The sequence below is a fragment of the Poecilia formosa genome, unplaced genomic scaffold (assembly GCF_000485575.1).
Source record: "Poecilia formosa unplaced genomic scaffold, Poecilia_formosa-5.1.2 Scaffold422, whole genome shotgun sequence".
NCBI classification, from domain to species: domain Eukaryota; kingdom Metazoa; phylum Chordata; class Actinopteri; order Cyprinodontiformes; family Poeciliidae; genus Poecilia; species Poecilia formosa.
Window position 1 is genome coordinate 187,277 of NW_006800361.1, and position 13,740 is coordinate 201,016.

General features: G+C 48.8%; 1 protein-coding gene across 10 annotated transcripts in view; it reads right to left on the bottom strand.

The window, feature by feature from the left end:
* Positions 1-13,740, bottom strand: part of LOC103155342 (reticulon-4-like) — a 28,337-nt gene that overhangs the window by 10,190 nt on the left and 4,407 nt on the right. For 2 of the 10 annotated variants that reach the window (XM_016663467.1, XM_016663469.1), the window contains exons 2-9: positions 12,627-12,680; positions 9,241-11,076; positions 3,053-3,260; positions 2,449-2,587; positions 2,279-2,348; positions 2,115-2,161; positions 1,977-2,035; positions 747-1,456 (exon numbers count right to left, since the gene is read on the bottom strand). In XM_016663467.1, the coding sequence (XP_016518953.1) occupies positions 1,414-1,456; positions 1,977-2,035; positions 2,115-2,161; positions 2,279-2,348; positions 2,449-2,587; positions 3,053-3,260; positions 9,241-11,076; positions 12,627-12,680 (2,456 nt within the window). In that variant the 3' untranslated portion in view covers positions 747-1,413. Of the gene's footprint in view, positions 1-743; positions 1,457-1,976; positions 2,036-2,114; positions 2,162-2,278; positions 2,349-2,448; positions 2,588-3,052; positions 3,261-4,694; positions 4,802-5,948; positions 6,092-9,240; positions 11,077-12,626; positions 12,681-13,740 lie in introns of those variants that run through there. The other 8 variants (XM_016663466.1, XM_007576996.2, XM_007576997.2 and 5 more) reach the window with 8 other exon arrangements.

Genomic DNA, 13,740 nt, shown 5'->3' on the forward strand with positions numbered 1-13,740 from the left:
TTTGGGGGTGTTCCCCATTTTGACCTCGGGGCTTCCAGGCCATATTCTGCCCAGATGTTCCTGTACACTATGCCCGCCACTTGGTTATGTCGTTCCATGTACGCTTTCCCTGCCAGCATTTTGCATATATATACACACACACACACTAAATGTGGTTCAGTTTTATCATTCAGGTTTAAATTGATCTGATTTAAACTGATTGATTCTCAATCAGTTTTGGTTCTTTATAATTTTTTGACTGAAAAAGTAGCGAGGAAAATTTTAATCCAAATTTTCACACTGCATTAATTTTTCTACATGCTGAGCTGTGAATAATTTCTCCACATTTATCCATAAGGCCAGAGAAGCTTCCTGCTGTTTTCATATGAAATTATTACTTTTAATGATATTGTGCATAATTATATTACATATCCACTATTATTGAAGTGATGCTTTGAGTTCTGTAAATATACTGGAGGTTTTTAAACAGATTGTAACTAAAGTAAAACTGCAGCACTTGGTTTGTTATTCAGATGTAGGGACCATGTTTCACCAGCAGAGGGCGCCGCCGCATGGCAGGTTTTTATGTCAGATTTAAATAAAGATTAGTAACGTGAGTAAGCTGTGTTCTGCTTTCATCACTTCCTGTCTAGCCAGAACCCTCTGGTGGTTCCGGTTCTGACCCGGTTAGCGGCAGACATGAAGGACTCGTGGTTCCGGTTCTGACCCGGTTAGCGGCAGACATGAAGGACTCGTGGTTCCGGTTCTGGTAGTTTGTCTAGAAGCTTTATTGATAACTGTTTACATCTCACAATGCATTCCACAACACGACTCCAGCGGAGTTTAATCAGCACAGGTGAAGAAGAAGAAGAAGAAGTTTATCATTCACGATTAAAGAAGCAGAACAAACAGACGCTTTAAGCTCCGCCCACCTCACCTGGAAACACACCTGGCGGAGGGAAACGCCCGGCCGTTTCCTAGGAGACAGTGGGATGACGATGATCTAACAGGGTAACGGATTGTTCTACATGGTTCTACAGCTACCGAGCAGCGATGAAGAGTTTAGTGTAGACCCCTCCTCTTCCTCACAGCAGCCCCTCCCCAACTTGCTGCTGCCAGCCGCCTGTGATAGGCTGAGGGAAAGGGGGCGGGGCCAACCAGCTTTAAAATGTTTCTGAGACTGATTGGTTCACAGAAATAAAACAGATGATGATGATCATCATCATCATCATCAAAGCCACTGAACAATTCCCAGAAGCACAAAATAAGGAATTCTGAAATGGAAAAAAAAAAACAAAGAAAAGTTTCATAATCTGACAAATACATTAAGGGCAGCGCCCACCTGATCCTCCTCTTCCTCCTTCATTTCGTTTCCTCCAGCCCCCCCCCCTCCCATCAGGACTTCCTGAATCCAACCTTTGACCTCCCGTTCCTTCACTCCGCCTTACGCTTCAGTCCGGGAACCTTTTCCTGAATCCTGAAACACAAACAGGAAACAGGAGGCAGGAAGTGAGCCGCCGTACATGTCAAAATAAAACACTTGATGTTCTTGACAGCAGCGCCTTAAAGGGCCAGTCGATGTTTCACTGTGAGGTCATCAGCAGGGGTCAGAGGTCACCGACCTCAAAACTACGCTAATTGAAATGACAGAAATGAAGTGAGGAAACGCTGCAGCATCATCTGTGATGCTCTGTGTCAGACGCATTAATGCTGAGAATATTAACGTGTGTGGAGAAGCAGACAAGCTCTCCCAGTGACACCAGTGAGGTCTTCTCCTCTGCCACTGGGATCCTGAATCATTTATTTAATAGAATTTAAACTCTATTACACAAAGTGTTCATATCACTAGGATACGTGGTTACATCATCGGGTATGAACCATCTACTTCCTGGTAAAGCTCTTTCACATTAAAAGCCTGTTTCCTAAAGTCACAGCTTTTATTTTGAAACTCAGCCAAGATTCTCAGTCTGACTTTATATTAGTTTCTGTTGACTTACTTTTCCACAATATCCTTGACCTGGTTGGTGACCAGCGCCAGGTAGTGATCGATCTGAGCCTGAGGGAGACAGGAAGTTAGACCAGGACGGACCTCCAGCAGCACTGCTGGTGCATTCTGGGTAATGTCAGGGTCCTACCTGGTGTTTCTCATAGATGATTGGGCAGCTGAACGCTCCGACCAGACCTGCAACAGGAGGACATCATCAGAACCCAGAGGACCGCCTGCTGCAGCGCCACCAGGGGGCGCCGCCACAGAACCACCACTACCACAGAAACGCCACTAGAGGGCGCTGCCGCTCACCCAGGATCAGCAGAGTGAGACCGTTGAACAACGCGCCAACGTAGGTCAGGATCCACATCAGAATCGCAAACTGCAGGAAAACAGCGGGAGAAACTGGGTCAGAACCTCGTGTTTAATAATCCGTTTATTAGCAGAACCAATCAGGACCGGATCCAGAGGTTCTGCCTCACCTTGACGGAGTCCACTAGGTCCTCCACCAGGAACAGACGCCTCAGCTCCTTGATGGTCCAGTTCAGCTTCTCCAGAATCCCGTCGCTGTACTTATGGACCAGGTCCGCGGACAGCGCCACCTCCTGGTCCAGGTACAGCCTGCGGGCAGGACAGAGGTGAGTCATAAGGTTTCCATGGTAACAGAGTCCAACTCGGCCCCATGTCTGGTTCTGTGGTTTTGAAAAATCAAAAAACGATTCCAGCTTCTGTTTGGGTTCATCTGAGCTGCAAACTGAGCAGGAACCTGGTTTGGTTCTGATCCACTTTGGTTCTGATCCAGCTGGTTCTGGTCCAGATTCTCAGAGCTCAGCTCCTGGTAATCCCAGTTAATGAGTCTGGACTCAGAAAGGTTCTGATCTGCAGCCAGAAGCGGATCAACCAACCGTGGTGCTGGAATAATCCCATCTGGACCAGAACCACTGAACAGAACCAACAGAACCAAAGTGGACCAGGAACCAGGAAGTGTTTATTATTCTACTTTAAAACATCTGAGGCACTGAATCTTAAGGTGTCATGTCAGAACCGGGCCAGAACGGATCAGCACCGGGTCAGAAGCGGACTCACTTGAAGGGGTGGCCCTCGTCGGACTTCTGGATGGCCTGCAGGATGCCCTTGTATATCCTGAAGCAGATGGTGACGGAGAGCAGCGCCAGGCCGATGTAGGAGCAGACGCTGACGATGCTGCAGACGCTGAGCGACAGCAGCAGCAGCAGCGCCGCGCCGAACACCACGCCCGTCGTCTTCACGTCGCGCCAGTACACCAGCTCCACCACTAGGGGGCAGACACAGAGAGACGGTGACCTGCTGGAAGCCTGGTGACCAGAACCAGAACCAGAGCTTCACTGCTGAATTGATAAACATTAATGACTGATCCAGGTGAATCGGAGCAGATGATTGGTTCATGAAGATGGAGGGAAACCTGGTTCAACCGGACCAAAGTTCTGATCAGGTCCCGCCTCCGAAGGTCCAAACCGCTCAGAGACGTGTCACTTCCTGCTGATGTCATGCTAAAGCTAACGCTGCAGGCAGTTTGAGCTGCTAAATGGTTAAAGTTTGTGATTCTACAGCAGAACCAAACAGAGTGGTCTAGTCCAAGGTTCAGATCCTGTAGCTCCCTCCTGCAGTCCGTTTTGGAACAGAACCATAAACACAGGCCTGAGGAAAGACTTTGATCCACTCGCTAAAACAGGACAACTCATCATTATGCAGGTTTATAAAGTTACACTCAAAATAATTTGATTATTCTGCCTGTCAGGAGAAAACACAGGAAAACACACATCTGCACCTTGTTGTTATTCATTCACTGATAAATGTCACAATTTCAAACTAATTTTAGCTCTAATGTTTAGTAAGCTTACATTGGAAGCTAAATATTTAGCTTTACACTGACTAAATATTTAGCTCTAAACTAAATATTTACTTTGAAAACTAGATGAATATTATTTTTACAGAATATTTACTTATCTTCTTAAATATTTAGCTTGCTAGTTAAATATTTTGTTTTAAGTTGTGTCATTTCTAAGATTGTTTTCTGTTATGAGAGTCTGAATAACCAAGTTATTGCTGATGTTTCTATAAGGCTTCCCATATTTAATACGCTGTGAATCACAGACTAACTTCATCCTCCTGCAGGTTAACCTGCGTCCAACTCAGCGGGTTTAAACTCGACCTAAATATAAACTTTATTCAGTTAAACACGATTGCTGCTTCCGATTAAACCAGAAATGATCATTTCCGCTCAACCCACCGCCGTTTCCGCCTCGCTTCCGCCGGTGTTAGCATGCTAACCGTTAGCTTCCTGCGGACAGCCATGTTCCCAGAAGAACCAGCGGCTGAGGCGGACCGGACGGAGCAGGAAGGGGGAGCGGGGCTCCAAATGTGGCCGCCTGCCTCATATGGTAACGGGCTGCCCGCGGCACCGGAGCCGGCTAAAAATAGAGCCCGCACCGCAACGCTCTCTACCTGGCCACAGATCTGGTTTCACCACCGCTCCGGTTCAACTCGTCCCGTTTGACCCGCTTCACCTCCCTTCTCCCCGGACAGACCCCCGCCTCACGCCGGGACCGAACCTCAGAGTCCGGGTTAACCTCCGCAGGAGGCGGGCTCCTCCCGCAGCAGGTGCCGGTCTGAGCCCCACACCGCACGCCTCCCGGGCGGCCAAAGCCCGCTGCCAGAGCGCTACCAGAGGACATCGAAGCTCACTAACCCCGCTCGGCGTCCATGTTGAACCTCCCGGAGCCTCCAGCAGCAGCACGGCGGCTCCGCCTCCGGCTGACCGGAGATCACGCTCCGTGGGCGGGGGGCGGGACATGCGCAGCTCGGCCCCCACGGAGGAGACAATCACCATATTTACTGATTCATTTCCAATATATGATCAATAAACCAGCCAGGAGAGTTTATTACCGTATTAAAATATTCACCGATTTATTAATAAATCTGGACAAATTCCTCACAATAACTTATTTAATTTAAATAATTCATCCAGCCTGCGATGGAAATGAGTTTATCATCACAACAGGAAACAAAGAAAACTATTTCCGTTTTTCAATATTTCTACAGATATAAATCTGAAAAGTGCGGCATGCCCTTGTTTTTAACCCAGAACCGGGTCTGGCTGCAGATCTTCTGAACATCTGGACCAATTTACAACCAGCTGGACTCAGGTCTGGGCTTTGACTAGGCCGTTCTATCCCATGAATCAACTCTGATCTCAACCATCCCATAATTATCTGACCTTTTTCCCACAGCATGATGCTGCCACCACCATGTCCCTCTTGGCTGAGACTCCGAGTTCTGTCCCAGACGAGTCAGAACCGCTGATCTGGGTTCAGTCGGTCCAGAACCCGACCCGGCGCTGATAAGCCTGGTTCAGTCGGCCCGGGTTGTAAAAGCAGGTCGTAAAAGCAAAGCGCTGCAGATAAAAGGCCCAACATTCAAATCAGCTGCAGGCCAGGTGCATGCTGGGAGAACAGGTCCACCAGAACCAGAGCTGAGGCACACACACACAAACACACACACAGCTGCTGAGTCACCATGCAGCTGGATCAATGATAACAGACCAGAACCAGCCGGTTCTGATAGGTTCTGTTGTTTCCTCCTGGTTCTGATCCAGAACCTCCAGCAGGACAGAACCTGGCCCAGTCAGAACCAGATAACCTCTGGACCGTTCTCCAGAACCAAACGGATCAATGATCTAATCGCCGACCCAGCGGTCGGGAGGCGGCACCGAGGGCCTGACCCGTTTGGACTTCTGCAGACCTCCAGCTGACTGCTTGATGAGCAGAACTCAGCAGCTGGTTCTGGTCGGACTGCAGCTTTAACTGCAGTTCCCCTGCAACCAATCATTAACCTGACCTTTGACCCGGCCTGCTGCATGTCCAAAGGTCCCGTCTGCGAACCAAACAACCAGATCCAATCAGAACCATTTGGACCCAATCAGAACCAACCAGAACCAGCCTACCCTGCTCCCTCCAGGACTGGCTGACCGGCTCCTTCCTCTCCAAGCAGCTGCTTTCCATGCCGACCGACCCGATCCGACCCGATCAGCAGACACACATTCCCACCAACCGGGTGAGCAAGCAGAGAGAGAGGCTGAGGAAGAGGAGGAGGAGGAAGGACAGCAGCTCCTCCTGCTGTCAGCTGACTGAACCGTGACGCAGAGCCTGGAGCCGCCTGGACCTCCTCCTCCTCCTCCTCCTCCTCCTCCTCCTCCTCCAGATTAAACCTTTCTGCATTATTCTCCATACTAACCTGGTTCTGACAAAACCAACTGGACCTGCCCCACTGGAGCTGCTCCTCCTCCTGTAACCAGCTGCTCAATGACCTTTGGCCTCCATGTGAGGCAGTGACCTCTGACCCCTGGGTCAGGATCTGAGAACACTTTTGTTCCGTAGAAACATCTGGACCTGCTTCCTGCAGATTAAAGGTCCAGATTATATTCTGACTCCTGCTGGGCGGGACCAGCTCAGGTTGCCATGGTGACGCACCGATCGGGCCGGATCGATGGAAAACGTCCCGCTGTTTGTTCAGCTACACAGGAAACATGGAGGATTTATTCACTTAGCAAATCTTCAGGCTATTAGCACAACATTTAGCTCCAAGCTAAATATTTAGCATAAAGCTACATATGTATTTAGTGTAAAGCTAAATATTTTGGAGCTAAATTTTCAGTTAGAGAAATATTTTCTTTGTAAACTGAATATTTAGCTAACCAGCTTAACACTTAGCTGGTTGAAACTGATTTTAAAAACTAAACCTTCATATATTTTCTTCTATCAGTGTTAATTAATTAATTTTTGACAGTAACTTTAAGAACGGCGCTCCAAAGTGAGTTTCTGTGAGGCCTTAAACCCAACAAGATCTCCAGTGTTAATCCATCAAAGTTCAGTTTTATTTATTTAATCAGGAAAAATAAACATTTGAGAAAAGCTGGTCTATTCTGCTAGTGGCTGCATTCAGCCACCAGGGGGAGCTGCTCCCTCTGGTCCACTGCAGAGACATCAGACTTCATGTCTGAAGCTTCAAACTGAGTCAGACCCAGACAGCAGGAAAGACTCCAGCTCCCATGATGCACTGGGGGATCAAGCTAAAAGCCCCCCCCCAACCACGTCAACACCAACATGACCTCTGACCTGTAGTCAGTCTGCAGAATCCATCCACTCTCCATGAACATGATTCATTCTGACCTTTAATGATTCCTTTGAACAGTTTTTTTCCAGCTGCTGTCAGTCTGAAAATCAAAAACTTGTTGGAAAGAAGATGAAGGTTCTGATCCAGCAGCGTAAACCCGGTGGGTTGAACAGAACCGGCTCATCGATAAACACCTGCAGCATTTCAAGTTATCCAGACGGACCAGACTGGAAGGAAACCAGTAGGTTCTACAGTCATGACTAAAATAATTAGTGAATGCTAAATGGCACTTCAGCTGCAGCGTTTTTAATTAGAATCAAACAAAAAACCTACATGTGTCCGTAAAATGTCTCATTTATGAAGACAGAAATTAAATTCATCACTTTCTCAGTAGATCAAGAATCAATTATCCAATCAGTTATTGATTACCAATAGTGGCCACCGCTCATTAAAAAGTTAGCTGTGCTAACTCTAAAGCTAACGCTAAAGCACAAAATCAACATGGTAATTAGTGAAAGCTAATGCTAACATGCTACAGCAACATGATTGGCTGAAGTGTGCCCACTACTGCAGCATGGTAAATTAGCGCTGTGGAGCTAAGTGAGCTAAGCACTGGCTAACACGCTAAATAAAACATTAGCTTTGCATTTGAAAGGGGCCTTTAAATAAAGGATATTATTATTGTGGTTATTCTTAGCGCACAGCAGAAATGCTTCTACTAATAGGACTTTGGAATTTATCTGGAAAAAGGGTTAGCTAAGCTAAGTGCTACAAGCAATATGCTAATGTGCAAAACTAAAAATTAGCTGTGCTATTAGTGGATTAGCATAGTGTGTCCACCACATCATTCTTTGATCTTTTCATCAGTAGTTTAGTTGAGAGTTACTAGATTGGTGATTAAAATGTTAGGCTGAATTATTTTTGTTAATAGACTGTTTTATAATGTAGAGAAGCTTGTCTGTATTTATGCCATAAACATAATTTATGGGTTTATTTATAAAATGTTGAGACTGAACTATCTGGCTGTTATTTTCCTGATAATGAACAGATTCCCTGTCTTCTACTTTTGTTAATAATTATTCTATTTACTGACAGATATTTATAGCCACAGCAAACATTTTGCTTCAGCATCCAGCTGATCCCGCTGGAGGGTGTATGAATATATCTGAGCCAGCAAAACAGCAGCAGTAGAACCATCAGAACCTGATGAGGCAGCAGATCAATGAGGCTGATCGGATCGGATCAGCATGACATCAGCAGAACATTTGCTGACTGGTTCTGGAGAGAGGAGCTGAGAATGTCGCAATGCAGGGAGGAGGAGGAGGAGAAGGAAGAGAGGGAGGAGGAGGGGGAGGAGAAGGAAGAGAGGGAGGAGGAGGGGGAGGAGAAGGAGGGAGAGGAAGAGGAGGGGGAGGGGGAGGAAGAGGAGGAGGAGAAAGAGGAAGAGGAGGAAGAGGAGGGGAAGAAGGGGGGGGAGGAGGACCATCTACCTGGCTTCTGCTTCCTGATCCGTTTCATAACATTTTACTTTCTGATCTGATTAAAATCTTTAATTTTGTTGGTTATGAATGTTTTTCTGAACCCAGCAGGTCCAGAGATGAGGGCTGCAGAGAACAGAGCGGTCCGGTCCGGTCCGGTTCTGGTGACAGAGAGCTGGGGCCCCTCAGGAGGTGTTGGGTTGCAGAGCCATATCTGCTCGGATACAGGAGTCTAACTCAGCACCCTCATACTGAGGACAGCAGCTGGACCGGCCCGGTTCTGGTTCCCGCTCACCAGGGAGCGAGAATGTTTCAGGGCGGAGGACGGGTTAGAGGAGAAAACAAGAACTCAACAATGAACAAAAAGCTCCAAAAGTCCAACAGAACCAAACGCAGGAGTTAATGTAGAACAGAACCAGAACAGAACCGGGACGATGCAGGAACAGAAGGTGACGTATGCGGAGGTGGAGTCAAACTGAAAGGTGGAGATGGATGGGATGTGGATGAAGATGGAGGTTCTGGTGGAAACCAAGGAGTATGTGTTTGTGGGTGGATCATGGGTGGGGGGCAGAGAATGAGGGGGGCAGGGGAGGTGACATGGGTGGGGTTGGGGGTGGAGTCCATGCTGGGACGACTTTCTGTTACCTGCTCTTATGTTCAGATTTGGCATCTTAAACAGTTTGCTGCCCGCGGTGCTCCTCTGGGGGGCCGGCTGCTCGGGGTTCTCGGCCGGCAGACGGGTGGGTGGCGCCTGGCTCGGGGGGGTCTCCAGCTCGGCCTTGGTCTTCTGTGGGGAGGCCTGGGTGAGGAGATGGTAGGAGCTCTGGCTAAGGGCTTCTGGCTCAGGAACCTTTTCCACAGCGGCAGGCGTGTCCTTCAGGCCAAAGCCAAGGTCATCATCCAGGGGGATCTCTGGAGGCTTCGGGGATGAGAACTTGGAGGGGTCCAGAGCCTCGAGGAACTCATCGATCACACCTCGGGGTGGCCGCTCAATGAACTCAAACTCCTCTGAGGAGACCTCGTGCTCAGACACCTCCTCAGCAACCTCCGGCTCCTCCAGCTCCATCTTCAGGTCTTTCTTCTCCGTTTCTACCTGGAAGCTGGCGGGGTTCTTGGCCATGGCCTCCAGAACAGGCGACAGGGAATCTGCGGTCGGAGACTCAGAGTCTGAATCTTCAGCGGTGGTCTTCTTGCTCTGAAAGTCAAGTGGCTCAAACCTTTCAGGCTTTTTGGGAGAATCGTTGCTGGAGAACCAGTCTTTCTGCTCAATCTGGACAGGTTCCTCTGCTTTAACCTTTGGCGGGGTGGTCTCCTCGGCCTCCTTGACCAGATCAAAGTCTCCAAAGCTTTTGCTGTCTTCAACAGTTGTACCGTCTGCAGATCTCGCTTCCATCTCCTCGGTCATCTCCTTCAGGAGAGACACTTTGGTATCAAAAGCAAACGGGTTGTTAGCAGATAGGTTGATCGGAGGGTTGGGCGACTCCATCATCCGGCGTTCCAGGATGGGGCTCTGCTCCTCTGGACTTCCCTCAGAAGAGCCAGAGTCCACTTTGTCAGGGTTGAGAGGGGAAGACTTCAAGATGTCTGGAAGCGACGGCGGCAAAACAGAGTCCTCTTCATCTTCTTCTTCTTCTTCTTCACCTTCTTTCAGACCAGAGGAGAACTGGTTCATTGACTCCAAGAGGGCTTCACTGGCCCTCTTAGTGGTCTCGAAAAGTTTGCCCTCATCTAGGATGGATGGTTGGTTCTCCTGGGACTCTCCAGTCTGCCTGTACTGGACCAGATCTGGTGTGGGACTCTCTGACATCTTGGTGTCAGATTTTGATTCTCCAAAATGGGAATAGCCACTGTCGGCTAGCGGGGAATATCCATCAAACGGGTTATTATTCTTCTTTACCTCATAATTCAAGTCTTCGTCTTCATCAGACTGGTTGCCACAAACGTCTGGTTCATATCTGGAGGAGCTAATGGGTGTTGTGTCCTTGGTGAAGGAATCCATGGAGACCTTGGAGTTGACTTCAGATGAGAGGAACGGTGAATCCCAGTGCTCTGTTGGGTTAGAGGAGGTAAGGTGAGACTCATGAACCATCATCAGAGGGTTGACAGGGGAGGGGCCGGTGGAGGACCTGTCTGAGCTAATCATCTTCTCCTCAGGGGAAAACGAAATGCCGCTGTCTTCACACGGATTATGAGGCCCTGAGTCTTTCCCTAAACTCAGGTAGGGAGCAGCTAGGGAATCTAGAAGGTCCTCCTTGGCTTTACCACATCCGGGTCCAGAGTCGCCTTCTTCGCCATCCCAAGGCATATTCTTGGAGAGAATATTGGGGGGTGTGGTGGAGAAGGAGCCCAGGGGTGCAGCAGATCCTGGGGGAGGGGGCTGGTTGGGACTCTCGGTCAGAGACAGCTCTTCCAGAGAGTCGGGTGAGTGGAGAGGGGAGATAGGAGAGATGGGTGCAGGGGAGTCACCCTTCTGCCCAAGTTCTTGAGTAGAGAGGGAGGAGGGAGAACGCATACAGCACAAATATCAAAAACATACTCCATTCCTTACAGTGCCCACCACACCTGGGTACAATCCACTCTAAGGAAGGTTTCCAGAAAGACCTAGAGGTCCAGACCAGACAAAAGCTGCTGGACATTCACCACCAGTCCTGCATTCCCCAAAACAGAGACAGCTGAAAGAAGCGAAACGTCCATGAGATTCTTTTAGTTTCTCTTCTGTTTTATAAATACTCAACATTTAGGAGCTGCTAGGTAGATTGATCCAAAAGTTCTACACCGACTGGTGAAAACATGAAGGATTGTTCTAATCTGATGGACATAATTTGGTCCACATGCAGACCTCTGAGTGAGATGTAAAGATTCTGGTTGAAAGGTTGGTAGCAAGTCCAGAACCAAGGGAAAACATAATGGGATGTAAAGGAATGGGCAGAAACCAGTGCATCCCGCAGGAACAGCTCAGTCTCTGAACTCAGATTTCCTACCATCACTGAGACGTTGGGTCTATTTTATTCTGCGGTTGGCTGGGGTTGGGTGGACCTGTCTACAGCGGACAGAGGTCCCATGATGAAACATCTAGTGCCTCGTTTCCACTGATCGGTGGGTCAGTGCAGTTTGGTACGGCATTGTGTTTTTATTGTGAAAGCGGCCATACAACCATACCGCATCGCTCCAGGGCCCCTTCAGCTGCAGGGCCCCAGGACAGAGGTACAGTACAGTCAAGGTGGAGATACAGGCAACATACAATACCGTCCATTCATCAGCGGAACAGAAAAAACTATCAGCAGACATGCTAACGTGTTACAATTGTTATCACACTACTATGACGCAACATTAGGCATTTGGGTTTAACCCGATCCGCCCTGTTAAGGGTTCATCTGGCGGTAGATAGGTTCTCCTGTATACGTTGAATCATAACACAGCAAACCAAACCGCAGTGCTCAGTGGAAACGAGGCATTAGAGTCCAGACCTGTGGTTACCTTTAACTGTGTGTACTAGAGACATAAATTAACCACCAGCTTGGAGTTCTGGTCGGTCAAAGTTCAGATCATTCCCCGCTGGTTCTTCTAGACCTGCCAGCTCCTTGCAGGTTGAACCATTTACATCTCTGTCCCTGGTTCTACTCTGGCACTGAAGCAGAAGGCTAAACCCTGAAGGGTGTTTAGCCTGCTGCCAGTGATGTATTGCAGAGGAAGTTCTGCAGGTCCAACCAGGCTCAGTAGAACATCTGGAGAACCCAGCTGCTCCTGTGTTCTGGTTCTGGGGGTTCAGGGAGGGAAGCGTCTGTCTGATCCGTTCTCTGGTCTAAACATCGAGGCAGGATCTGGTCCAGGTGTGGTGCCAATAATCCATGCTCAGTGAGTCACATGATCCAACATGACGGTCCTCTTGCCTGACCTCGGTGACCTCGGTGAACCCCGGTGACCTCGGTCAGGCAGGAGGACCGTCTGAACCACGATGCATCATCAACACTGGGTGACCTGCTGAAGGTCAGCTGACATGCTGGATCTACTGAGGAGGACGGAGGACTTGCCTGTAGGGAGCTGCATCAGAAGAAGAGGCTGAGCTTTAGCAGGAGAAGATGCATCTGCAGGAGGAGAGGTCACACGTCAGAGGTCAGAGAACAGGACGAACCAGAATCAGGACGCATGCATCAGAAGAAACATAGCAGGTCACGCTTTTATTTTGAAAACAGGAAGAAGATCTGCAATCACGCTAGCTTAGCAGGAAAGTTTCATTTGTTCTGGACCCATCCAGTACAGATTCAGATACCATGACAACGGTCAGCAAATCAAAATTCAACTGTTACATCACCAACCGCTGTCCAATCAGATCACAGCACCGGTTACGACCCGTCACTGACTGGGTTCTGGTTCTGGTTGAAGGCGGATAAACAGTAGCTCGTTCAGAGAAATTAGTCCAGTGGATAAATATGAATGATTTTATTAATAACTAGAAGAACTGTTCATCATGTTGATCATGAAGCAGTTCAGGCTGCAGAAGGAACTGTTCACATTGGAAGAACTGTTCACACTGTTCTGTGATTGGAAGAACTGTTCACACTGTTCTGTGATTGGAAGAACTGTTCACACTGTTCTGTGATTGGAAGAACTGTTCACATTGTTCTTCCAATCGCTGGAGCGGTTCGCTGGGATGAGGCTCAGTGCCTCCAAGTCCGAGGTCATGGTCTTGAGCCGGAAAAGGGTAGAGTGCCTTCTCCGGGTCAGGGGGTCGTCCTGCCTCAAGTGGAGGAGTTTAAGTATCTGGGGATCTTGTTCACGAATGGGGGAAGAAGGGAGCGGGAGATCAACAGGCGGATTGGGGCAGCGTCTGCCGTGAAGCGGGCACTGTACCGGTCCGTTGTGGTGAAGAGAGAGCTGAGTCGATTTACAGGTTGATCTACGTTCCCACCCTCATCTATGGTCATGAGCTTTGGGTCATGACTGAAAGAACAAGATCACATATACAAGCGGCTGAAATGGGTTTCCTCCGCAGGGTGGCTGGGCTGCGGAGGAAACCCAGCTCCACATTAAGCTCGGCCATCCAGGAGGGACTCAGAGTAGAGCCGCTGCTCCTCCACGTCGAGAGGAGCCAGTTGAGGCTCGGCCATCTGGTCAGGATGCCTCCTGGACGCCTCCCTGGTGAGG